The sequence below is a fragment of the Brienomyrus brachyistius genome, chromosome 12 (assembly GCF_023856365.1).
Source record: "Brienomyrus brachyistius isolate T26 chromosome 12, BBRACH_0.4, whole genome shotgun sequence".
NCBI lineage: Eukaryota > Metazoa > Chordata > Actinopteri > Osteoglossiformes > Mormyridae > Brienomyrus > Brienomyrus brachyistius.
This window is the reverse complement of record NC_064544.1, coordinates 7,473,303-7,500,397: the sequence shown is the minus strand read 5'-3', so window position 1 is coordinate 7,500,397 and position 27,095 is coordinate 7,473,303. Positions and strand designations below refer to the sequence as shown.

The 27,095-nt window shown below is 47.7% G+C and overlaps 2 protein-coding genes across 5 annotated transcripts; one reads left to right on the top strand and one right to left on the bottom strand.

Moving 5' to 3' along the window:
• Nucleotides 1-2,300: 2,300 nt before the first annotated feature.
• On the top strand, nucleotides 2,301-8,170 carry LOC125705294 (steroid 17-alpha-hydroxylase/17,20 lyase). The gene is made up of 8 exons (XM_048971772.1): nucleotides 2,301-2,627; nucleotides 3,261-3,399; nucleotides 4,302-4,531; nucleotides 4,696-4,782; nucleotides 5,802-5,993; nucleotides 6,176-6,345; nucleotides 6,426-6,529; nucleotides 6,646-8,170. Exons 1-8 carry the CDS (start codon nucleotides 2,304-2,306, stop codon nucleotides 6,939-6,941), a joined length of 1,542 nt encoding a protein of 513 aa, XP_048827729.1. The 5' UTR covers nucleotides 2,301-2,303; the 3' UTR covers nucleotides 6,942-8,170.
• A 4,664-nt stretch (nucleotides 8,171-12,834) lies between these two features.
• On the bottom strand, nucleotides 12,835-26,670 carry LOC125705151 (WW domain binding protein 1-like). 4 transcript variants are annotated; one of them, XM_048971544.1, is made up of 6 exons: nucleotides 24,051-24,419; nucleotides 19,106-19,150; nucleotides 16,153-18,999; nucleotides 15,012-16,038; nucleotides 13,962-14,123; nucleotides 12,835-13,854 (listed from the first exon to the last, which is right to left on the bottom strand). In XM_048971544.1, the coding sequence occupies exons 4-6, from the start codon at nucleotides 15,202-15,204 to the stop codon at nucleotides 13,049-13,051; spliced, it is 1,161 nt and encodes a 386-aa protein (XP_048827501.1). In that variant the 5' UTR covers nucleotides 15,205-16,038; nucleotides 16,153-18,999; nucleotides 19,106-19,150; nucleotides 24,051-24,419; the 3' UTR covers nucleotides 12,835-13,048. The 4 variants fall into 4 exon arrangements, with proteins under 4 accessions (XP_048827501.1, XP_048827504.1, XP_048827499.1 ...); XM_048971547.1 differs by having other exon boundaries at nucleotides 15,012-16,397; nucleotides 18,852-18,999; XM_048971542.1 differs by lacking the exons at nucleotides 15,012-16,038; nucleotides 24,051-24,419 and adding an exon at nucleotides 26,359-26,670 and having other exon boundaries at nucleotides 18,852-18,999.
• Between the last annotated feature and the right edge of the window lie 425 nt (nucleotides 26,671-27,095).

The window sequence follows — 27,095 nt, the reverse complement described above, 5'->3', positions numbered from 1 at the left end:
ACCCAGGGAATCTACGCTTCTTGGTATGGATATATCTTTTTTTTCTCTGCAACCAGCCTCACTCGTGTTAGATATCTGTGAGACTGGAATCTCGCGTTTCCCGCAGTATCTTGTACACTTTTTAGAACCATTAATTTTTCATTTTTAATAATGGACCCAAGTATTATCCGCTAATTTTCACATTTGGGGTAATCTTCTATATACACACACACACACACACACACACACACACACATATATATATATATATATATATATATATATATATATACACACACACAGCGCCCTCCACAATTATTGGCACCCCGTGTAAAGATTTGTAAAAAAGAGTTAGAAAAAAAATCCAGCTTTTGTTGAAGCAGCTTCATGTCACACTGAAAAAATGAGAAAAATCCAGCCTTTCATTAACGTAAATGTATTCCAAGAAAAAAAAAATCCTTCATCAAGAAATAATTATCTTCAGCAATGTTCTGCAGGACGTTCAAGTGGTGCCAATAATTGTGGAGGGCGCTGTATGTCACGATCGCCGGTGATTAAAGCGGTGATCGCTCGGGCAGGTAGCAAGGAACAGGCAAGCAGGCGAAAATCGGGGAAACCGGGGATTTATTCGTGGGCAAGGGCAGGACGGAACACTGGCATCGACAAACATCATTGACGGACAAGGGATACAGGCAAGACTTGGACTTAAATAGACAGTGATATTTGTGATAAACAAGACCCTTTATAATAACAATATTTCATGCTAACTATCAAAGCTTCTGTGCGGCTCCATACCTGTATATGATTAACTAACCATATTTAAAAGCTTGACCCATTCAGCAGTTTCCCTCTTTGGCCGTGTTATGGGTATGTAGTGAGATATTTGCATGCTTTATATTCATTATACTCATATTTCAACAGATTAGAAAAGCGAATTGAGACTTATTATTCATTCACTCACATACTCTTTTACTAAGTCTTAGCATCCTTAAGAGCTACAGTCCATCCCCCTGCCCCCCCTCTTGCTGCTTGGCACTCCCTCCACCATGTGTCACTCCAGACGCTTCTCATGTGGTGAAATGAGCTGCTGAATTACATCCGGTCACCAGAGTCCTGCTCTACCTTCAAGAAACGCCTCAAGGCCCACCTGTTCCAGGAATCCCTCTGCTAGACTCTGTGTTCCCTGAATGCTCTTAATGTTCTTCTTCTGGTCATTGAATAGTTTTATTAGGTTCTTGCTTTGTTGGCAGATGTTACGTAGCTCCGGCTCCAATAGTGTTTACGCTTGTATCTGGGCATTCACTGGAAGCTCAGCCTAGCTGCAGAAATGCTCAGCTGACTCCTTTACAGCAAGTACAGTGTGTTTGTAATGCACTATTTGCCTTACTTGTATGTCAGCTTGGACAAAAGTTTCTGCTAAATAAAGTAAATGTTAATTTATCTCTGCATATCCACATGTCCATAGTCTGATATCTACTTAAAGTAAAGTAAATAAATGATCACAAGCTCCTTCTATGCACCACTAGATGGAAGCCAAGACACAGGGATTTCCTGTCAGTTAAGGTTGACTGGATTCTGCTCTAAATTTGAGAACATTTTCATTAGCGTTGGATCGGGCACAGGAAGGCCTGTGAGTACCTGCAGACTGCAACAAGTAGTGTTTTTGTTGAGCTAGCTTACTGCATACCCTGTAGGTGGCGCAGGTGTGCTGATTGCTAAGGGCTAATCAGCGTAGCCTTCGGCCTGAAGGGCCTCTTATAGCCCATCGTTTACATCTGATGTCTCAGAACATCCATCATTTCAGCAGACGGAAAGTTTCACAACAGCAGATGGTCTCATTGTCACTCAAGGATGAGATACTGTACATTTTAGTTCATGATAAGGCAGCACAGCAATGACAGGGTCACAGTGGACGTGCACCATGACGCATATCTGCAGCGTCCCGAGCATCTCAGGGACGGGAGAGCAAGGGGCCGATCTGTGGGGATATATCTGAGATCCGCACACGCCCGTACGAAGACCAATGCGTTATTACACTACATTATCTCCTACTGCGTGACCGCACACGGGTATAGAGATAAGTATAAATATATAAGTATAAATATATAAGCGTAAATATACAAGTATAAATATATAGGAATAAATATAAGTGTCCAGCCTCCCATAAATAAATAATTGATAACGGGTGATGTTTACTTCCATAACAGAGCCTGCAGTCGCCCCTGACCTGCCCCCCCCCCCACCAACCCCCAAGGCCGCATGACGTCTGCAGGCATTTCATAAAGGGGGGAGGCACCATCCATGCTTCGAGCGCTGTGTCCCTCATGGCCACTCTGGACCTCCCCGCTGGGGTGTTGCTCTCGCTGTTGGCGCTGCTGGCGGCAATGCTGTTTGGGCCCCTGTGCCGCCGCCGATGCCCCACCGCACCCCACCTGCCCTGCCTTCCCTCCCTGCCCGTGCTGGGCAGCCTGCTGAGCCTGAGAGGCCGGCAGCCCCCCCACCTGCTCTACACTGAGCTGGCACGGGACCACGGCGCGCTGTTCGCCCTCTATCTGGGGCCACACTACACTGTCGTGGTGAACGACTTCAGGCACGCCAGGGAGGTGCTCCTGCAGCGCGGCAAGGAGTTTGCTGGCAGGCCAAAGATGGTGAGTGGGGGCACTGTGCGTGTGCGAGAGAGCATGTGGTAGCGTGTGACAATATGTTTGAGTGTGTGCATGTTATGTATGAGAGTGTATGCATCAAAGCATGCATGAGCATGAGAGAGTATGAATGAGTGTGAATGTGTGTGTGTGTGTGTGAGAGAGAGAATATTTGAGTGTGTGTGTGTAAGTGTCTGTATGTATGAAAGCGTGTGTATCAGAGTGTGAGCATATGACAATATGTAGGAGTGTGTGTTTGTGTGTGACAGTGTGAGTGCATGTCTGAATGTCTGTATGTATGAGAGTGTTTGTATCAGAATGTGTGAGTGAGATTACATTTGAGTGTGTGTGTGTGTGTGTGTGTGAGTGAGAGTATGTTTTAATGTGTGTGAGTATCTGTTTGTGTTAGAGTGTGTGTGTCATGGTGTGTGTGAGCATGTCAGGGTATGTCTGAGTGTGTGTTCTGCTCATTTCTGTGCTCCACAATCACGATGCCTTGTGGGAATCGGGCAAATGCAGCCTACTTACACTCAGAACACATACCTCAGATTCTAAAAGGTCCTAACCCCTATGGACACTTCCCAGAGAAAACTACCACCAAGCTGCTGGTCACAGGCACCTCGCTCACGCCCCCTGCAGGTCACCACGGAGCTGCTGAGTCGGGGGGGGAAAGACATTGCCTTTGCCGACTATAGCCCACTATGGAAGAGCCACCGCAAGTTGGTGCACTCGTGCTTCACCATGTTTGGAGAGGGGAGCAGCAAGCTGCAGGCCATTGGTGAGGAAGACCTCTCGTTTGGAGCCAGGGGACGGTGGGGGGGCACCCTCCGGGGCCATTTCTGCATGAAGCCCAAGATGCAGTATCTACAGCGTCTGAGCTGTCAGCTCAGCTCCTCTAAGCTCTCTAGCCGCTTTACCTTGCCAGTCTCCTTAAAGGCAGTTAAACGTTTGGTACTTCAAGAAAGTACCAAGAGTACAGAACTTCAGGGTGTTGGTATTCCACTGGTGTAAAAACTGGAACTGGCGCCAAATGACATCACAACTTGAGGGGGGGTATTTTGTATTGAATTCAAAAATGGCTTGTTGTATGTTATATAACTGGACGATGTGGAATATTAATAGCAACATTGCATGTTATGCACATTGCAGTTAAAGCTTGGGTCTCTTCATTTGTCTACAAATCCATTACTATTACTTTTTTTTGTTATTACTTTATTTATGGTTATTTTCTGAGTTTGTAACTTTTTTCAAGATGCCAGTTGTATTGTGTTTAAAGGCAGTCAATTTGCATAATCAATCCACAAAGTAAAGCAAAGTACCTCAACTGATGTGGCACTTTGGGTACTGGAACTTTTGGTACTGGTACCTGACTGGAAGTCAGTGGAACAGGGAAAGTACTGAAAATACCATACCAAAAGTACAGTGCAGTGGGAAAACACCCTAAGTTCCCTAACCTAGTTAACTTCAGGGACCTCCATAACTTCCCTAACCTAGTTAACTTCAGGGACCTCCATAACTTCCCTAACCTAGTTAACTTCAGGGACCTCCATAACTTCCCTAACCTTGCTAATGTTGCCCTCCAGTCACAGGCGTGTGCCCGTCTGTGACATCATTCACTCTCTCTTTTGCAGTTCTGCTTTGTGTGGGTCACTTTATGTGAGTGTGTGTGTTTTGACACAGTATGTGAAGAGGCTGCTAGCCTGTGTGCAGACCTGCTGGCGAAGACAGGCCAGCCACTGGACCTCGGGCTGGCCCTGATGCGAGCCGTCACCAATGTGGTGTGTACGCTCGTGTTTAGCTCCACCTACCAGCCCCAGGATCCCGAGCTCCACAGAGTCATGGAGTACAACAGGGGCATTGTGCAGACCATTGCTCGTGGAGGATTGGTGGACATCTTCCCCTGGCTCAAGGTATCTTATGCTGAGCTCTTCCTGGTGGCATAATAGCCATAAAAAGCCATCCACCATATCTTTAACCCTCAATCATTTGAGCATGATGATATCTCAGTAAGAAAAGTCTGCTTCAGTTAGCTAAATAACCAGGAAAAACCTTACCAGGAGAATTTTCTCCATAGATTTTCCCTAATAAAGATGTGATGAAACTGAAGAAGTGCATTGGTGTCAGAGATGAGCTGCTGAACAGGAAACTGAGGGAGCACAAGGTAAGAGAGAGAGGAGAGAAAAAGTGGGAAGCTGAGGGAGCACAAGGTAAGAGAAGGAGGAGAGAAAAGGTGGGAAGCTGTGGGAACACAAGATAAGAGAAGGAGGAGAGAAAAGGTGGGAAGCTGAGGGAACACAAGGTAAGAGAAGGAGGAGAGAAAAGGTGGGAAGCTGAGGGAACACAAGGTAAGAGAAGGAGGAGAGAAAAGGTGGGAAGCTGAGGGAACACAAGGTAAGAGAAGGAGGAGAGAAAAGGCAGGAAACTGAGGGAGCACAAGGTAAGAGAGGGAGGAGAGAAAAGGCGGGAAACTGAGGGAGCACAAGGTAAGAGAGAAAGAAGAGAAAAGGTGGGAAACTGCTTGTGTCTCTTCATTTGTCCACACATCCAACTCAGCTTCCTCTCAGAGAAACCACAGGAATACAGTTCAGGTAAGTATTCTGTACCCTGAGTGTGAGTGTTAGCCAAGTTATCAAAGTTAGGGCTGTTAGTGAGTAAGTATCCCATGCGTTTACTACTATTATTTTGATTTTCTGGTTACAGATTTTCCTATTTCAAAGACAGCAAGCAAAAATATGGCTAGTTACTCATATTTTACTTTAGAAACATATAAGACTTTTCTGTATTAAATTGGTATTCATTGTTTACAAATGGCTGTCTATTGCAAAATTATTTCTGATCTGGTAGGATATGAATTGTTCAAATGCTCATTTTCCACCTGAATGAGTCCAGCTGGTTCATTTTCATTTGGTATAAATATGCACCATGACTCACAACACGGCTGCTTATTCAGTCGCCTCAACAACTGACGAGTGAAAGTACATCCAGAAATATATGTAATAGCTATGCAGCTGGAAGCAGGATTCTGGTCCACATTTTCCAGACTGACAGTGTTAGTTAGCATGGGTTCGTGTGTTTTATAGACTGTTAAATGTTAAATAATGTTCTCTGATGGGGTGGAGCTGGGTTACTGCATTGTGGTTGTGAACATTAAGACTTAGAGGGTCAACCCCACTGGTGCAGGAGAGCTACAGTCCCGAGGTTACACGTGACCTGCTGGATGCGCTCCTGAAAGGCCAACAAGGCACAAGGGACGAGTCCCGGATCACCGATGACCACGTCCTCATGACTGCAGCAGAGGTGTTTGGGGCTGGTGTAGAGACCACCTCCACAACGTTACTATGGATGATCGCCTTCCTGCTACACTACCCCAAGGTATGGTCTGAGGACATGCATCCTGGGTGACATGAGTACCATCAGATTACCATCTAGTTACAGTGGACGGTAGCTTTTGTTTATCTTGCTGATGAGCCAGGAGTTGCTATTTGGAACTGGATGCTGGACCTGATGGGAGCATTTCAGCATGTGAAAATGATGAATGAGGTTTTTATCTCAAGGTGCAGGAGCGAATTCAGCAGGAGCTGGATGAGCAGATCGGGCTGGACCGCTCCCCCACACTGGAAGACCGTGGCCGGCTGCCTTACCTGGAGAGCACCCTGTGTGAGGTGATGAGGATCCGGCCTGTCAGCCCGGTGCTTATCCCACATGTGGCTCTGCAGGACACCAGGTAGCCTGGGAAATGCCTTATATCCCTGTCAGTATGTGGTCCAGCTGGAGTTCATTAAGTCCTTTATATTTCACTTTCAGCATCGGAGTACACCACATTCCCAAGGGTACACATGTGTTGGTCAACATGTGGTCCATCCACCATGACCCACAGAGGTGGGGAGACCCTGCCAGATTCAGGCCAGGTAAGGTGACAAGTCCGGTCTGTGTTTGTCATGGAGAGAAATTTGGAATTTTGCCAAGGGCATGAATGAAATACCTCTGTAGGTTGACATCGGGATCTCCTCTTCACTTCTCCCAGAACGATTCCTGGACAATGATGGCCGACGTATCTCCCCACCTTGGTTCCTCCCATTTGGGGCAGGGCCACGGGTCTGCGTGGGCGAGTCACTGGCCAAACTGGAGCTCTTCCTGTTTAGTAGCTGGCTGCTACAGCAGTTTGTCTTCACCGTCCCACAGGGCGCCCCCCTGCCAGACCTCCAGGGCCGATTTGGTGTCGTTCTACAACCACAGGACTACATAGTCTCAGTCACCCCCCGTTTTGGGAAAGAGTCTGAACCTCCAGAGATCAGGGAGGTAAAACCTGATCCACAATGAAAACGCATTAGCAAAGAAACACACCGCCTGTGATGGAGTCCCATAACATTACTGCTGATGTCTCTGTAAGCAGCAAAGGTGTGATCTAAATATAAAAACAAAAGTAACAACAAGACTCTTGACGGTTATTGAAATAACTGCATGTCATCATGACCCAGTCCAGAACATTCTGGGCAAATCCACAGGGTGCCTTGTGAGCAGTAACGACTGGCAGGTAAGTCACAAACCAATGAGACAAAACAGACAAAACCCCCCTTATGTGACGCAAATATTGTTGACTATCTCATAAAAAAAAGATCTGGGACATATTAACTAACATTTGGTATTCATAATTAAAATGTTGAATGTAGAAGAAATGGACAGGAGTGAAGACCTGACTTTGACAACGGCCAAATCATTATGGTCAGATGACTGGGTCAGAGCATCTCCAAAATGAATGCTTATGGTCAGCTGTGGTCAATGCCTGCCGACATCTGAGGAGGGAAAAACCACAATCCACAGAGAGGGTGTTGGTGAGATTCGTCGATGCGAGATGTGAGCGAAGGCTATCCTGTGTGGTACGAATCAACAGAATGACTACTGTGGCACAAATTCCAGAGAATTTTTATGATGGTCATTGGAGTAATATGTCACAGGAGTAGATGTGCATCGAGCCCTGCTGTGCATGGGGCTGAGTAAGTAGCCGCAGGCCAGTTAGAATGCCCAAGCTAACCCCTGAACTCGTAACACTGGAAGCAGCTCCAATGAGCATGCAGGAATTGGAACTGGACCTTGGAGGGGTGGAAGAAGGTTGCCTGGTTTGATGAATAATGTGGATGGCTGCATCACCAGCATCTATGGGATGTGCTTGACCAACATGTGTGATCCATGGCTACACAGCCCCATACGCAGTAGGGCTCATTGCCCTGTGCGTTGTGATACATTACTACTCTGAAACCTTATTCCTGTGATATATTACTACTCTGAAACCTTATTCCTGTGATACATTACTACTCTGAAACCTTATTCCTGTGATACATTACTACTCTGAAACCTTATTCCTGTGATACATTACTACTCTGCAACCTTACTCCTGTGATACACTACTCTGAAACCTTAATCCTGTGATACATTACTACTCTGAAACCTTACTCCTGTGATACACTACTCTGAAACCTTAATCCTGTGATACATTACTACTCTGAAACCTTACTTCTAAAGCCATTATTAAAATCATCTGCCATTTGTGACACAGTAGATCTTCTGTTGCTTTGTACCACACAGGATAGCCTTCATTTATATCTTACACAAGTCTTGCCTGCCCAAAATCCCAACATCATGGTTCCCCCCCCCCCTTGGAGCACTGTTGACTGAGGTGGACATTTCAAGTCCAGCAAGTGAAAATACATACTAAGATTTTGTTTCAACCAACCAGTTGAGTACTCTCTATGACTCTTTATACTCAAGTGGTTGATTGAAACACAGTCTTGGTCTGGATTTTTACTTTCTGGATCTGAGATTTCCCCTACAAGCCTTACAGTTTCGGGGATGTTCTGACAAAAGTCTGGCCATAATGATTTGTCCTTATCAAAGTTATTCAGTGCTTTATTTCAGCCCATTTCTTCTGCATTCACCGTGATACCTTACTTTCTATACTTTATTATACTTTACTTACTATATCCTTGGACATGGACCATTTTTGGGGGATTGGTGGCTTTATTTTCATCTGGTAATAATATGTAGGGTAACTGATGTACACCAGTGGAGTTAGGAGATATACAGAAACCAAGGCTAGCTTAGCTTTTTAGCATTTATTGAGTTAGGAGGTAACAATAAACATCATAAATAACATGGGTGTTTGTTCCAAAAATTCCAAAAAACACCTACAGTTGAAATGATTAAGCAATGAGGAAATGCCAATATGTTAGATGTGTCCTCGAGCCATGCATGAGCATGATTTACAGAAGACCTGTCTTCATATAACAGCGACATAATGAAGACCATGGTTAGAGGCCTTCATCACTCTCTCAGACACATACTACCTAAAGCAGACACCCAAAACACTCTTCCTGAGAATAAAAAAAATCAAGTTTGTCAAATACAGTCATTCAGCCCCACCAGTGAAAGCCATGTGAAATTACAGTTTTGTAAAGTCATGTAAATATGGGCCGTAAGATTTATGTCAATGAGTGATGCGTAACCAGGGGGCCTCATTAGTGTGTCACCACAGAGCAGCGGTGACAGCAGCTGCCTGGAGATCAGGTGACTGGCATCAATTTTAAATGTCCCCAAATACATTCAAACATCCTTTAGAGACAAGCCACAGCAAGGGTCAAATAGAACATGATTCCTAAAAGATGCAAACATCTAACACAGATGAACCCATAATGCTCCAAGTGGAAATATGCAAGATACAAAGGATTTTATGCTTAGAGTCTCTAGGTATTCAGATAAGATCATGTTTGAACATTATTACTTTACATGTTGGCCTCTCACTTCTGGTGTGCCGTGTGACACAGACAAATATGAAGCGTTTGAAGACACAGAATGAATATCTTGCAAGGTGAGATTCACATCTCTTCATCCAATTTCAGATATTTACATAACAATGAGAGGATTATGCTCCCACACTAGCTGGGAGACCTCTGACTAAGTCACTGACAGGTAATACTTCTGAGGGGGGTTCAGTCTCACATCCTGCTACTTTACTGCACCACGAAGAGACAAGGGTGACAAACTGACAGAAGCAGCAAACTGGCTTAGCTCTCTGTCACACATGTGCCATTTTACTGTGGATCAGTGGGGGGGGGGGGACAGTGCCAGTGATGGGGATCAGTGGAGAAGAAGAGAGAGGATTCCAGTGATGGGGACCAGTAGGGAGAGGGAGAGGACAGAGCAGAACTCAGTCAAAAGATCAGATGCCAATGACTGGGATTAATGGAGAGGGGGAGGACAGTGCAGGATTCAGTTAAAGGACAAAGGGCCAGTGCTGAGGACCAGTGGAGAGGGGGAGGACAATGCAGGATTCAGTCAAAAAATCAGGTGCCATTAATGGGGACCAGTAGGAAGGGGGAGAGGACAGAGCAGGAATCAGTCAAAAGATCAGATTCCAATGATGGGGACCAGTAGGGAGGGGGAGAGGACAGAGTAGGAATCAGTCAAAAGATCGGATGCCAATGACTGGGATTAATGGAGAGGGGGAGGACAGTGCAGGATTCAGTTAAAGGACAAAGGGCCAGTGCTGAGGACCAGTGGAGAGGGGGAGGACAATGCAGGATTCAGTCAAAAAATCAGGTGCCATTAATGGGGACCAGTAGGAAGGGGGAGAGGACAGAGCAGGAATCAGTCAAAAGATCAGATTCCAGTGATGGGGACCAGTAGGGAGGGGGAGAGGACAGAGCAGGAATCAGTCAAAAGATCAGATTTCAGTGATTGGGACCAGTAGGGAGGGGAAGAGGACAGAGCAGGAATCAGTCAAAAGATCGGATGCCAATGACTGGGATTAATGGAGAGGGGGAGGACAGTGCAGGAATCAGTCAAAAGATCAGATTCCAGTGATGGGGACCAGTAGGGAGGGGGAGAGGACAGAGTAGGAATCAGTCAAAAGATCGGATGCCAATGACTGGGATTAATGGAGAGGGGGAGGACAGTGCAGGATTCAGTTAAAGGACAAAGGGCCAGTGCTGAGGACCAGTGGAGAGGGGGAGGACAATGCAGGATTCAGTCAAAAAATCAGGTGCCATTAATGGGGACCAGTAGGAAGGGGGAGAGGACAGAACAGGAATCAGTCAAAAGATCAGATTTCAGTGATTGGGACCAGTAGGGAGGGGAAGAGGACAGAGCAGGAATCAGTCAAAAGATCGGATGCCAATGACTGGGATTAATGGAGAGGGGGAGGAAAGAGCAGGAAATCAGGCAAATGATCAGATTTCAGTGATGGGGACCAGTAGGGAGGGGAAGAGGACAAAGTAGGAATCAGTCAAAAGATCAGATTCCAGTGATGGGGACCAGTAGGAAGGGGGAGAGGACAGAGTAGGAATCAGTCAAAAGATCAGATTTCAGTGATGGGGACCAGTAGGAAGGGGGAGAGGACAGAGCAGGAATCAGTCAAAAGATCAGATGCCAATGACTGGGATTAATGGAGAGGGGGAGGACAGTGCAGGAATCAGTTAAAGGATAAAGGGCCAGTGCTGAGGACCAGTGGAGAGGGGGAGGACAATGCAGGATTCAGTCAAAAAATCAGGTGCCACTGATAGAGATAAGCAGAGATCTTTAACAGAACATTCTCCTGGTGGGAGTACGTATTTAGTAAGACCACAGACTCCTCTCCAGGATCAGCTTTTCTTGGTTCCCCTGAGTTCCTCCAGTGATGGCAGAACCTCAGGATTTTCCTGAGAACTGTATACCCTTGTTCATGGTCCTGGCAGTTACAATCTATATTTACTTGCTCTTTCAGCAGCACACAGATGTGGGCTTAAACCAGTACAAATTATGCCCTTCCAAGACCATGAACAGCCACCTGTGCTGGAATTTCTGAGAGAGTGAATGGGGGGGGGGGCTGGGGAGCACATGGTCAGCGCTTTCTCTCTCCCCACCGATGCGTCATCCCTCATGCCTCTTTGAACTGGCCTCGCGTCAGTCACAGGCTTGTACCACCACGTCCCAGCAGCAAGACTCTCTGTTTGCCCTCTGTGACACACGGCTGGCAAAACATTTAAAAAAGGAAATCTTAGCAAGGGCCAGCGTGGCTGCACGTGCTGGTAAGTGCCTTTCAGTTAGCACCTAATATCTCCAGAGGTCTAACTTATACCAACACAAAGTGAGTCACCTTAACAGGGTAAGAGGGCAATCTCACTTCCACCCCTGCTGCTCTCGTTCATGTCAAATTGTTGTCAAACTGTCGTATGCGAAACATGTACAGAGGCAGTGGGATCGGTCACACGCTTAGCTAGATACACGTCACTAGTCATGCCGTCCGTGTCTCCTCGCATGGGAATAAGGACACGTCCATACAGTATAAGCTGCCATCTAAGAGTTTTGAAGAGTACATCAATCATTCATACAGCGTTACTCAGTAGGAATAGCAGTTAATAGCTTGAACAGGAGGAACCTTGTGCAGATACACACATACAATAATATTGCAGTGACATAAAGAATGACTTTGAAACATGGTCAATCAGAGATCCGGCCCATCATCAAACCTGCGAGGGTCCACAGGCAGGACAGGAAGTGCAGCAGTTAAAGACCAAGGTAGGAGAGACTCCTCAACCAATGCCTGGTAAGTGACCGTGGCTCAGCATGGTTAACCTGGTCAGATTAGAGCCCATGGTATGAACATGACCTAAATAACATCTTCAGCACGGACCTAAACAGAAAGATGTAAGGAGACCACGAGGAGCATCTGGCTGCTTCCCTCAGAGGGGACACCCCTGGCAGTGTTAGTAAAAACAGTAAAGCAGCACTAACAGCAACCTGCCCAGAAATTATCTAAGGACAGCTTTTTCCAAAGGGGAGGGAGGGATAGGTGGCACCCAGGTCACAGAACAGGGGTCTGGCAGAAATGCGGCACTGGGGGAGGGCATCACATCACAGCCCATGATCAGAGTGTCCTTCACGGTTCAAGAGGAGCATTTAAAAGTCTTGTCTCTTGCTTTGGGAAGAGATAGAACAGGCTTCAATATCTCCTTTAGTTCGACAGCCACTACAGCCCTCCTACAGCAGCTTTCAATACTCCCTCCTCAATATCCTTACGATGAAGTCCTAACTGCTGCAGTAAATAACATTGTTGGCAACCCCTTGATAGCGTACCGTCACCAATATTATTGCCTTTGTAACACTATTAGTTAGTATTTAGGTGAACAGCCCAGGCGGAGCAGAAATGCATCATGGCAGCTTGCTGTCGTGGTTTGGCTGTTCCTCCGCCCAAGGAGGGCGACGCGGGCTGACCACCCAAAAGAAGCACCTGCATTCACTGCCCTTCAGAACTCCTCTTTGTTCTGAGTCACACTTGGAAAAGTGCTACGGCAGGTCCCTTGGGAGCTATATGAATCTCTGGGCTTTCTCGCTAAATCACCTTCTCTTTGCAGGATGTTAGTCATGGAGCTAGGCTCCCACCTGCCATCCTCAGCCTACATGGACTCCACGGCAATGACAACATCGTCGACACAGCCCAGGCTCACACTGCCGCAGACAGCACCTCCCTCCTCTGCCTTTGTCCCGCAGGTGACCTCAGCACGACCGGAGCAGTCTGCGCTGTCGTGGATGAAGGCGATACCCTCACCAGCCTCTGTGCTTCCACCAGCCCCTGCCTCCTCGTCCTCGTCATCACTCTCTACCTTGCATCGGCACACCTCGATGCCCGAGTCGCCCGTCAGCAGCCGGTGCCGGAAGTGGCCACCCTCGGCGTGGCTGTCCTCCTCCTCGGCGTCAGATGTGTGACTGGTATCCGGCTCGAAGAAGTCCACAGTGGAGGAGAAGAGGGTGCGTTTGGGCGGGGACAGGCTGCGCTCTGCGGAGGCTTGCTCGTTTGAGGCCTGCTCCATGGGGGCATCTCGCTCCCTCTGCTCTGCCACCTGCGGGGGCGTGAGGGTGGGAGGGGGCAGGGGTGGTGGGGAGGCTGTTGCAGGCCGAGCTGTGTCTGCGCTGGGGGCCCGAGACTCATCCGTCTCCCCCGGCGTGCTGGCATTGCTGGTGTTGGTCTCATATGTCGCCTGCATGGACATGGAGCTGCTGCTGGCTGACACGCTGGAGCAGGACTCGCAGGAGCAGCTGGTGTAGTTATCTGAACTCTGGGAGGATGCCAGGCCACTGGGTCCAGCGTGCTCGGTGTGCCGGCCCCCGTGCAGTGCGAACACTGTGCTATATGGTGGGGGGGGCGTCCGGGGCTGTGCCGCCACCTCCTCGTAGGATGGTAGTTTGAAGGAGGCCAGGAAACCTGCTGACACAAAAGGCCACATTCGTGTCTTGACCTGTCAGCATCAGCACATTTCAGACAGGGAGACATGAGCATCTCCATGTGACGGTCAGGGACGGTCTGCGTACTGAGGTCCAGCATGGAGGCCGGATGGCTGCGGGCGCCATGGTACGCCATCAGATTGATCTCTCGCTGCCGCTGCTGTTGCTGTACCCGCAGTTTGGCCCGCCGGTGCCGATAAGCGCAGCAGCAGCTGAACAGGATCAGCACGGTCCAGAGCAGCCAGAACCCTGTGGGAGGCCACACAAGCTGAGCACCTAATTAGCAGCAGAAACTACTCCAGCTTCCTGCTCCATTTACATTTACGTATCAGGCAGATGCTTTTGTCCAAGGTGATGTACAGCGAGGCAAACAGCACATTGCAAACATTCATGCTGTCAAGGTTTCCACTAAATACAAGTGTGGCTAGGCAGAGCTTACAGTGAATACCTAGGTATAAGGGTAAGCAGTTGTTGGAGCAGAAGTAACCCAAACAGCTACACAACTATACTAAACAATTAATAAAATATAAGTAAAAACAAGAACCTAAAAAGACTAGTACATGCAACATAAGAATATTCAATGAACAATCAAGCTAGTAGAGGAATTCCTGAAACAGATGGATCTTAAGGCGTTTCTTGGAGGTAAAGAGGGTCAGATGGTCGGAGATGGTTCATAAACTCATTCCACCATCAGGGAACCACACAAATGAACCCGTCTGGAGTGACACTTCTCACATGGTGATGGGAGCTCCAAGTAGCGATAGTTTGCTGGCCAAAGGGGGCAAAATGGGACATAAGCCATGAGGAGCTTCCATGAGGAGTTGGGTGCTTGTCCATTAATAGACCTGTAAGTCAGCAGCAAGGATTGAATTTGATGTGAGCATTGATAGGAAGCCAGAAAAGATAGACAGGAGGGGTATGACATGGAAACACTTGGGCTGCATTTTGAATCATCTGCAGTAGTCTGATAGCACAAGCTGGTAGACCTGGCAATAGAGAGTTGCACTAGTCAAGTCATGAAGTAATTGAGCTGCATACTGAGACAGAAAAGGCCTGATCCTCCTGATGTTACACAGGGTAAATCTGCAAGGTCAAAGAGCCAGTTATGTGCTCAGCAATGGACATAACTATTATTACCCCCTAGGTTTCTGGCAGACCTTGACGGAGACAGTGTGGATGATCCAAGCTGAACAACAATGTCATGGTGGGTGGTAGGGCTAGCAGGGAATACAAGAAGCTCAGTCTTGGAGAAGTTAACCCTCTGAGGTGTAGAGGTAGGGAAGACACTTTCACTGACTGGGGAATACTCACACATTTTATTCAATATCATAAACTTAATTCATGGCTAATAAATTATTTCTTATATATCTGTTTTGGCATTACGCTCATCTTTATTTTAATGTACTTTGTAAATATGTCAGATTTATGTGAAGTTTGTAATTTGACATCAAAGTATAGACATTGCAAAATGCAGTTTGGAACACTTGCAGAAACATTATAAAAGTACATAGTAAACAATGGTGGAAGTTTGTTTTGATCCCAGATATCTGATCACCAAAGTCTTGGCTACATGAAGATGACTAAATGGTGTAGTTCAGTTTGATTAATAAATAAGAATAACTTAACTCATGTCCCTATTTCTGGGCTCCTTTCATTGAATATGCAGCAACTTTCATGTGTATGAATGAGCCATTCACACCTGGCCACACCCCCCCCCCCCTTTCCCCCTTTTATGGAGCTGATTGGGATGTATCTGGATCGCGTTTCACTGTTGCGTTGTTCATCAAATTACCATGCGATTGCGATTTGAATGCGCGGAAATGCGGTTATTTATAATGCGAATAGTGATCTTCAGGTGAAGGCGGTACTACACGCCCCCCATGCAGGGAAAACAAAGTAAGGTGACAGTTTACTTTTTTTGTCAATTTAACCTAATTTTAAAAACTTTAATACTTCCGACAATTGACGTTTTGTTTCTACAATATGATTTTGGCGAGTTATGAATTGAATTACACAAGAAAGATACGTGGCATCGGACTCCAGAGGGTTAAGATGGAGGTGATAGTCCCTCATCCAGGGTGTGGTTTCAGCTTGGCATGCAGAGATCTAAGCAGAGACTGTGGTGTCATCAGGAGAGAAGATCAAGTAGATCTGGATGCCATTGCTGTAATAGTGGTAGGAGAAGCCTTTTGACTGGATGATCTGACCTAGAGAGGTAATGTAAAAGACAGAAGAGGACAGGACCAAAGAGAGAGCCTTGGGGAACACCTGTTGTTACCTGATGTGACTTAGATACTTCTGTAGCCTAAGGCACCTGGAATGATCTGTCTGACAGGTATGAATTAAATCAGCATAGGGCAGTCCTTCTGACGGCAAGCTGAGAAGGATTCGCCTGGAGGATATGGTGATTAACTGTGTCAAAAGGTGCAGACAGGTCTAGTAGGATCAGGGCAGATGACTGGGATGCAGCTCTTGAAGCTCTCTGAGTTTTCACAACAGTCGAATGTCTCGTCTGAAACCAGGCTGAAAAGGGTCCGAAAAGTTATTCTTAGTGGAAAAAGTCAGCGATTTGCCTGAGGACCGCACATTCAAGAGTTCTGAACAAATGATTGAGTTAGGGTTTTTTAAAAAGCGATGTTACCTGAGCCTGCTTAAATGCAACGGGGAATGTGTCGATCAAAAGAGATGAGTTTATCAAGTGGGTAAGTGTAGGAGAGATGGCCTGGGGGAACGAGTAGCATCCAGGGCAAGTTGTGGGCTGATGGATGAGTGGGTGGAGAGGGAAGTGAATGAGGAAAAAAGAGGAGGTATCCATGTGGGTGGAGGGTCTGGATATCTGGCTGTCGATAGCTGCCACCTCATAGGAGAAAGCGGCAAAGTCATCAGCAGACAGGGTGGTGGATGGTGGGGGAGGGTTAAGGGAGGGCAATGAAAGTGGAGAATAACTCGCGAGTGTCAGTGGTGGCAGAAATTTTCTCTTGGAAGTAGGTCATTTTAGACGTGGGAAATGAAGACAGCAGTAACTGGTACTCAACCGGGTCTATGGGATGTCTCCTCAGGTGAGTCTTGTACTGTGTAATGTGTTACATTTGAAGTATGGTATGGAGGTCATAGTAAATGGCTATTAATTCAGACCTAGATCCCAAACTACATAACCTAGTACACATAGCCCAAACCTGGCCCCCTCATGCAAGGTATCCCTTGACTTATAGCACTGACCTGGCCCGATAATGCGGGGTGTCCCCTCACTAACAGCCCCTACCCAGCCTGATAACATGGGGTGTCCCCTGACTTACAGCCCTGCCCTGGCCCACTAACATGGGATATCCCCTGACTAAGAGCCCTGATCCAGTCTGCTAATGCAGGGCATCTCCTGACTTACAGCTCTGACCCGGGCCAATAATGCAGAGCATCCTCTGACTGACAGCCACAACCCAGCTGATAACACAGGGCATCTCCTGACTTTGAGCCCAATGACACAGGGCGTCCCCTGACTTTGAGCCCAATGACACAGGGCGTCCCCAGACTTTGAGCCCAATGACACAGGGCGTCCCCAGACTTTGAGCCCAATGACACAGGGCGTCCCCAGACTTTCAGCCCAATGACACAGGGCGTCCCCAGACTTTCAGCCCAATGACACAGGGCGTCCCCAGACTTTCAGCCCAATGACACAGGGCGTCCCCAGACTTTCAGCCCAATGACACAGGGCGTCCCCAGACTTACAGCGCAATGACACAGGGAGTCCCCTGACTTTCAGCGCAATGACACAGGGCGTCCCCTGACTTACAGCCCAATGACACAGGGCGTCCCCTGACTTACAGCCCAATGACACAGGGCGTCCCCTGACTTACAGCCCAATGACACAGGGCGTCCCCTGACTTACAGCCCAATGACACAGGGCGTCCCCTGACTTACAGCCCAATAACACAGGGCGTCCCCTGACTTACAGCCCAATAACACAGGGCGTCCCCTGACTTACAGCCCAATAACACAGGGCGTCCCCTGACTTACAGCCCAATAAAACACAGGGCGTCCCCTGACTTACAGCCCAATAAAACACAGGGCGTCCCCTGACTTACAGCCCAATAACACAGGGCGTCCCCTGACTTACAGCCCAATAACACAGGGCGTCCCCTGACTTACAGCCCAATAACACAGGGCGTCCCCTGACTTACAGCCCAATAACACAGGGCGTCCCCTGACTTACAGCCCAATAACACAGGGCGTCCCCTGACTTACAGCCCAATAACACAGGGCGTCCCCTGACTTACAGCCCAATAACACAGGGCGTCCCCTGACTTACAGCCCAATAACACAGGGCGTCCCCTGACTTACAGCCCAATAACACAGGGCGTCCCCTGACTTACAGCCCAATAACACAGGGCGTCCCCTGACTTACAGCCCAATAACACAGGGCGTCCCCTGACTTACAGCCCAATAACACAGGGCGTCCCCTGACTTACAGCCCAATAACACAGGGCGTCCCCTGACTTACAGCCCAATAACACAGGGCGTCCCCTGACTTACAGCCCAATAACACAGGGCGTCCCCTGACTTACAGCCCAATAACACAGGGCGTCCCCTGACTTACAGCCCAATAACACAGGGCGTCCCCTGACTTACAGCCCAATAACACAGGGCGTCCCCTGACTTACAGCCCAATAACACAGGGCGTCCCCTGACTTACAGCCCAATAACACAAGGCGTCCCCTGACAGACAGTCCTGTCCCGACCCAATAACGTAGGGCGTCTCCTTAATTGCTGCCCTGACTCGGCCCACTAACATGGGTCGTCCCCTGACTTATAGCCCTGACTTGGCCCGCTAATGCGGGCCGGCCTTTGACTGACAGCTTCAACCCAGCTCAATAACATGGGGCATCCCCTGATTTACAGCCCTGACTCGTCCCCACTAACATAGGGTGTCCCCTGACTTACAGTCCCGACTTGGCCCAATAACCAGGGCATCCCCTCACTTACACCACAGCTCGTAGTAGTAGGTACAGCAGCCTGTTTCCCCACAGCAGTGGCCCGATTCACAAAGGTAGCCGCCACCACTGGGGTCCCCCGGGCAGTACTTTGGGCTGGCGATGACTGGCAGGCTGCCAGGAGATGGGTGCTTCACCCCCTGAGAAGGAGCACAGCAGGACCAAGGCCAGTCAGGATTCATCAAGCAAATGCCACCGCAACCTTGCAACTGTAGCTCTACCATAAAAGGTGTGGCCGTTCCTTACCTGGTCACGGGCGGTCATATCAGGGTCCGTAGGTGATACTCCCATCTGCAGTCAAAAAGAGGTGCATGATTGAAGAGGAACCCCGTAACAGAGTAAACAAACTACCGAGTTCCACCCTGAGGAGCTTGTGAGGAAATATCCCCTGAAGCCATGAACTGAAACTCCAGGAAAACGCAGCATGCAGGCGGACAGCGGGTGGCGACTGGCAGCAGCATCATGCTGTGCTGCACTCCATGGCTATGTGACAGCTGCCTGCCGTCCCTAATGGCGCCATTGTTAGCTACCCCTCCTGGGCATAAAGTGACAGCCTTTGTTCCCCCTACAGTGACACGGATAGGGGACAAGCACTGACAGCCTCCTCTGTCCAAACAGAAACCTCCAGAATCCTCCACACCCTCAGTGAGGCAGCCCTTTGGATCCAAGTCAAATAAATTTACATGGTAAATTACAGAATACACGATGCCACTATTTGCATCTTAGTTTTGAAATACATTGCTTTATTTTATTATACATAACTAAATAATTAAAACAGACACATCTGAGCAACTGTAATGCATAAAATGACAAAAAAAACCCATCCATCCATCCATCCATCCAGCTGCTTATCCAGCACAAGGTCACAATGGAGCCTGGAGCCTCTGCCAGGCAGCATAGGGCACAGGGCAGGATGGGATGCCAGTCCATTACAAGGCACAAGGGAGGATAAAATGCCAGTTGATTACAGGTCACAGGGCAAGATGGGATGCCAGTCCATTACAGGTCACAGGGCGGGATGGGATGCCAGTCCATTACAGGGCAAAGGGCAAGACTGGATGCCAGTCCATTACAGGGAAAAGGGCAGGATAGGATGCCAGTCCATTACAGGGCAAAGGGCAGGATTGGATGCCAGTCCATTACAGGGCACAGGGCAGGATGGGATGCCATGCCAATACAAGGCAGGATGGGAGACCCCAGAGTAGGTGCCAGTCCATTACAGGTCACAGGGCAGAATGGGATGCCAGTCCAACACAAGGCAGGATGGGATGCCAGTTGATTAAAGGGCACGAGGCAGGATGGAATGCCAGTCTATTGCAGGGCACAGAGCAGGACTGGATGCCAATCCAACATAAAGCAGGATGGGATGCCAGCTGATTAAAGGGCACGAGGCAGGATGGGATGCCAGTCGATTACAGGGCACAGGGCAGAATGGGATGCCAGTCGATTACAGGGCACAGGGCAGGACTAGATGCCAATCCAACACAAAGCAGGATGGAATGCCAGTCGATTGCAGGGCACAGGGCAGGACTAGATGCCAATCCAACACAAAGCAGGATGGGATGCCAGTCGATTACAGGGCACAGGGCAGAATGAGATGCCAGTCGATTACAGGGCACAGGGCAGAATGGGATGCCAGTCCAACACAAGGCAGGATGGGATGCCAGTTGATTAAAGGGCACGAGGCAGGATGGAATGCCAGTCTATTGCAGGGCACAGAGCAGGACTGGATGCCAATCCAACATAAAGCAGGATGGGATGCCAGCTGATTAAAGGGTACGAGGCAGGATGGAATGCCAGTCGATTACAGGGCACAGGGCAGGACTAGATGTCATTCCAACACAAAGCATGATGGGATGCCAGTCGATTACAGGGCACAGGGCAGGACTAGATGCCAATCCAACACAAAGCAGGATGGGATGCCAGTCGATTACAGGGCACAGGGCAGGATTGGATGCCAATCCAACACAAAGCAGGATGGGATGCCAGTCCAACACAAAGCAGGATGGGATGCCAGTCAATTAAAGGGCACAGGGCAGGATTGGATGCCAGTCCAACGCAAGGCAGGATGAGAAGCCAGTCAATTACAGGGCACAGGGCAAGATGGGATGCCAGTCGATTACAGGGCACAGGGCAGGATGGGATTCCAGTCGAATACATGGCACGGGGCAGGATGGGATGCCAGTTGATTACAGGACACAAGGCAGGATGGAATGCCAGTCCAACACAAGGCAGGATGAGATGCCTGTCGATTACAGGGCACAGGGCAAATCCAACACAAAGCAGGATGGGATGCCAGTCCAACACAAAGCAGTATGGGATGCCAATCCAACACAAAGCAGGACTGGATGCCAATCCAACACAAAGCAGGATGGGATGCCATTCCAACGCAAGGCAGGATGGGAAGCCAGTCGATTACAGGGCACAGGGCAAGATGGGATGCCAGTTGATTACAGGACACAAGGCAGGATGGAATGCCTGTCGATTACAGGGCACAGGGCAAAATGGGATGCCAGTTGATTACAGGGCAGGGGCAGGATAGGATTCCAGTCGATTACAGGGCACGGGGCAGGATGGGATGCCAGTCGATTACAGGGTACGGGGCAAGATGGGATGCCAGTCCAACACAAGGCAGGATGGGATGCTAGTCGATTACAGGGCACAGGGCACGATGGGATGCCAGTTGATTACAGGGCAGGGGAAGGATAGGATGCCAGTCGATTATAGGGCACGGGGCAGGATGGGATGCCAGTTAATTACAGGGCACGGGGCAGAATGGGATGCCAGTCTATTGCAGGGCACGGGGCAGGATGGGATGCCAGTCGATTGCAGGGCACGGGGCAGGATGGGATGCCAGTCGATTACAGGGCATGGGGCAGGATGGGATGCCAGTTGCTTACAGGGCATGGGGCAGGATGGGATGCCAGTCGATTGCAGAGCACGGGGCAGGATGGGATGCCAGTCGATTACAGGGCATGGGGCAGGATGGGATGCCAGTTGCTTACAGGGCATGGGGCAGGATGGGATGCCAGTCGATTACAGGGCACGGGGCAGGATGGGATGCCAGTCGATTACAGGGCACGGGGCAGGATGGGATGCCAGTCGATTACAGGGCACGGGGCAGGATGGGATGCCAGTCGATTACAGGGCACGGGGCAGGATGGGATGCCAGTCGATTACAGGGCACGGGGCAGGATGGGATGCCAGTCGATTACAGGGCATGGGGCAGGATGGGATGCCAGTTGCTTACAGGACATGGGGCAGGATGGGACGCCAGTCCAACACAAGGCAGGATGGAAGACCCCAGAGCAGATGCCAGTCCATTAAAAGGCACACAGAGGCACATACCTAACTGCATGATTTTAGATTGCAGGATAAATCCAGAACATACACAACACAGTAAGAGCATACTATCTATTCAACTATATACAGAAATACCTACATACATACCAGTAACATATAACTAATTTTTCATAATTTTCTGCATTAAGTGCACTTATGAACTGAATCTAAAACAACTAATATGGTGTTCATTTAGAAGCACAAATCAAATCACTTTAAATGCAAATGAACTACCCTACATGACCATAGCTAGTCTGGGGTATCAAGGAGATTTTTAAAGACCAAAGGAATCAAGACACCAAGAAACTACCCTGCCTCATATTAATTAAGCAATGGTGTATTTTTAATTAAAAGATGAGACAGGTGGACCAATAGGGGGCGCTCTTCCTTGTACACTAAACAAGACGGTGAAGAGGACATAATTAAGGGTGCTGTCATCTGTTGATGCTGGCATGAAAGAACACTGTGTGGAATATCATATTATAAAGCCTATAATGCCTCAATTCATTGTCGAAGAAGCATCCTATGGAATTAGCATGGCAGACAAACAAAATGTTGTGAACAGAGAGCATCTACCTCCAGTGTGTGAATCACACAGAGATGCTGTAAAGGGCTCATGTGCACTTTCACATGTTTCTGCAGCTAAACTGTACAGTGTGTAGCAAGCCCAACCTAAAACCAGAACAAATACCACAGTGCAACTGCTTGAGCTTATAGAACTCTGAAGTTAGTTTGAGCTCAGGTCTCATATACATATGACATGATGGTGGCAGCATCCACAGCTGCTTCGGTGTGGAAAAACATGGTGAGACACACACACACACACACACACACACAAAAAGTGCCCTAAACAGTGACACATGCAGTGTCATGACTGGTAACACAGTGACATGTACAGTGACGCACAGTGACAAACACTGACATGTGCAATGACACACACAATGACATATGCAGTGCCATATGCAGTTATACACACAGTGACAAGTGCAGTGACATATTCAGTGATATGTGGAGTGACACAGTGGCATATTCAGTGACATGTACAACGACACAGTGACATCTGCAGTAACATACAGTGGAATTCAGTAATATGTGGAATGTGCTGTGTGCACTGACATACACAGTGATATTCCGCAATATGTGGAGTGATACACAGTGACATATTCAGTAACGTGCAGTCACACACACACAGTGACAAGACACCCACAGTGACATATGCAGTGATACACACAGTGGCATGTGCAGTAACAGTCAAAAGCATACAGTGACTCTCATAGGGACATGAATGTTGATGTGCACTGTAGCACGCACAGTGACATACACGCATAAATATGTAAATTGCAATGTACAATGACACATACAGTAACATGCACGCCACCATGAACAGTAATAGGCACAGTATTTGAAAGTGGACATGAACAGCGTCCTAGTCATACCCAAAATGTGCGCACATTGACATTCACAGTGATACACATGTACGGTTAAAAGCACAGTGAGAAATGTACTGCGTTGCAACTATAATGCAATTATAATCGAAACCTCCCGCATTAAATACTAAACTAACTGTTGGGGTTTTGTCGGATTGCGCCACACGACTTGTACACATGACGTGCAGGATCGATTCAGATTTATTGCTGAGATTTATTATGACCAGTTTCATATAACGAAGCCCAGTGTTAGGCTGCACGTTCCATATGCAAAATCTAACTGTTCATTTTCAAAAGAAATAAGCGTGGTGCTTTTGTGATGAAACACATTAAATGCATTCATACAATACAGTGTTGTTGCTGGATTAGATGGTACAAAACAGCCAATTCGCCGGGTACAGCGCGTATATCTTCCTATTTACCTCCGAATCATCACCGCCTAGTCGGTAATCCGTCCCAGTGTCCCGGCCTCGTAAGCCAACACAATAAAAGCTTCAGGTGAAAATAAAATAAGCATGCGGCGCTAACTGTGCGCACCCATCACTCCTAGACTCAAAGCCGGCTTTAACCCAAAGCGTCCGCCATTTCCGTCCGAAGCGGACTCCTCTTCTCCGATCTCACATGTCCTTGTGTTTGCTGAACGGTCCGGCAGTCCGAGGACCGGGAACCGAATCAACGAGGGTGGCCAAGCATCTCGGCATGACCCACGCCGTAAACGTCGGCACTGACCGCGAAGCGTCTTGGCTTTTTAAGGATCACTGACTGTAAATAACTAAAGTCAACAGTACATCAGCGTAGCCTACTCCGATTGGCCCGTCAGCGTCGGACAGCAGGGCAACAGCCAATCAATGCCTCGAACGGTGGACTTCTGAGGCAGGTTTAAACCCGCAGGCCGGGAATTGTTGTGATGATATAATTTAGTCGAACTTGGGTGAGAAATGAGCAGTGGCCTGCATTACGAAGCGGGGTTACTGGCTTATTGGGGTAACTTGTTGGATTTAAGGTACCACAGTTTAAATGGACTTCATATTCGTTCACTTACTAACTCCGACAAGTTACCCTGATCAGCCAGTAACCCCGCTTCGTAGTACAGGCCACTGTTGATACGCTTAACCGCGGGTTGAACAGACATACAGACAGACGGACGAACAGACAGACAGATACAACCCTGTTTCCAAAAAAGTTGGGATGCTGTGTAAAATACAAATAAAAACATCATGCATTCATATGCTAATTCTTTAAACCCGTATTTAATTGAAATAGAACCAAGACAACAAATCAAATGTTGAAATTGAGAAATGTTATTATTTATTGACAAATATATGCTCAATTTGAATTTGATGCCAATAACACGTTTCAATAAAGTTGGGAGAGGGACATATTTACCACTGTGCAGCATTACTTTTTCTCTAAACAGCACGTTTAGAGAAACGTTTGGGAACTGAGGTGACCGGTTGCTGGAGTTTTTTTTAAACTTAAATGCTTGATATTTGATTTCAACTGCTAAACAGTTGTTGAATTTTTATTTCCTGAATTGCCAGATGTTTCCAAAAGGTGACAGGTTTGAACTGCTGGCAGGCCATCTAGCATTCAGACTCTTCTACTACGGAGCCATGCTGTTGTAATACGTGCAAAATGCGGTTTAGGACGCTGATGAGGACGCGGTGTCCAGGGTTTCCAAAAAAGAAATTTTGATTCGTCAGACCACAGGACAGGTTCCCATTTTGCCTCAGTTCACCTTAAATGAGTGTTTCTGAATCATCTTAAAACATGTTGTTAAATGTACGTGTGATGTTTTAGCATTCCTATCATTGTCTTGGTGTATCTATGAGGTCTGCAAGCCGTAACGTCGTTGTTTCCTCCGTGATGTCAGTTTTATTCACGTAGGTAGCAATTTTGTTTGATTTTATATTTCACCACTAGATGTCATCAGAGGATTTTTTTTTACCCGAACCTCTTCTTATTTAGTTTAGTTTTTTATGTATTTTTCCAGTCCACAGGGACTTGCTGCGCGTGTTATTTTGGTCTGAATCATTCCCGTGTTCGGTACGTTTGGTCATACATCAATCCTAGTTAGCATTTTTACCTTCTTAAACCCTTTTCAATTACAACCCTGTTTCCAAAAATGTTGGGATGCTGTGTGAAATGTAAATTAAACAAAATGCATTGGTTTGCAAATCGTATAAATCCATATTTAATTGAAAATAAAACAAAGACAACATCACATGTCGAAATTGATAAAAAATTATTGTTTTTCACAAATATATTGTAGCACTGGAGGTACAGAAAGGCAGGTTGGACCAGTTGCAACCTGTAATAATGTAAATAGTCTCCTATATTTGTCATGTATTGCGGTGTCATTGTGCTGTAAATAATGCCATGTGTAGTGTTAAATTTTAATTATGGTAAACAGGGTGTTGTCATGACCTGCTCCTACGATCCTTTCATGTGCCACGCCCCCTCATTCACCTCCTGCGAAACCCTTTATTGTTCCCAGCTGTTTTGTGTTATTTCTGAGTAGTCCTGTGTATTTAGTTCACATTCAAGTCTATTTCTCCAGTCTGGTCACTGACATTGTTTTATCGTGTAGTGATCTGCCTGTAATAAAACCCTGTTTTCCGGACTTCCGTGTGCCCGATCCTGCTTTACTGCATGCTAGTCCCTGCTCAAGGTCACAACAGAATGACCGGACTCCAGAAGAAGGTACCCCCCCTAGCCGAGGATGCTTACCTCAACTTGGTTGATAAAGTCCTGTTCTGGCTGGGCCAACCCGATGTCCAGAAAGATCCTGCGGCCTGGGCGATGGCCTGCCAAAGCTGGGACATCTTGGAAGAGATGTCCCTGGAAGACAACACACATCGTGTGGAGGATGTGTGCGTCAATCTCTGGCAGCTGAGGGAGAGGTTGACTGAGAGGAGGACCAGGCTGATCCCGCCTGAGAGCGAGCGGTTTCCGGAACCACCGCTGGACCTCCCGGGAAGCTTCCAGCCTCCACCGGCAGCCACAACCCAGAGAAAAAAGAAGCAAGTCAGTTCCCAAACATTTACAGAGTGTTGCTAAAAGAAGAGGTGATGCAACACAGTGGTAAACATGCAATACAGTGGTAAACATGCAATACAGTGGTAAACATGCAACATAGTGGTAAACTGATTGGGACAGTGTGACTTGGCACTTAACATCCCTCTTATTTGACTATCCCTGCCGGCCCCTGGAGGATGGTCTCCCCCTTTGTCGCCTATGGCTTACTCACTGGGGGCTTTGGGTGGGGATGCTGTAAAGTGCTTCGAGACAATGTAATGTTGTGATAATGCGCTATACAAAAATTAATTTGTTGTTGTCGTAAACATGCAGCACAGTGATAAACATGCAGCACAGTGGTAAACATGCAGCACAGTGGTAAACTTGCACCTGTTCAGACTTCTTTGAAACATGTTCCTGGCATTAAATTCAAATTTGGGGCAGTGTGA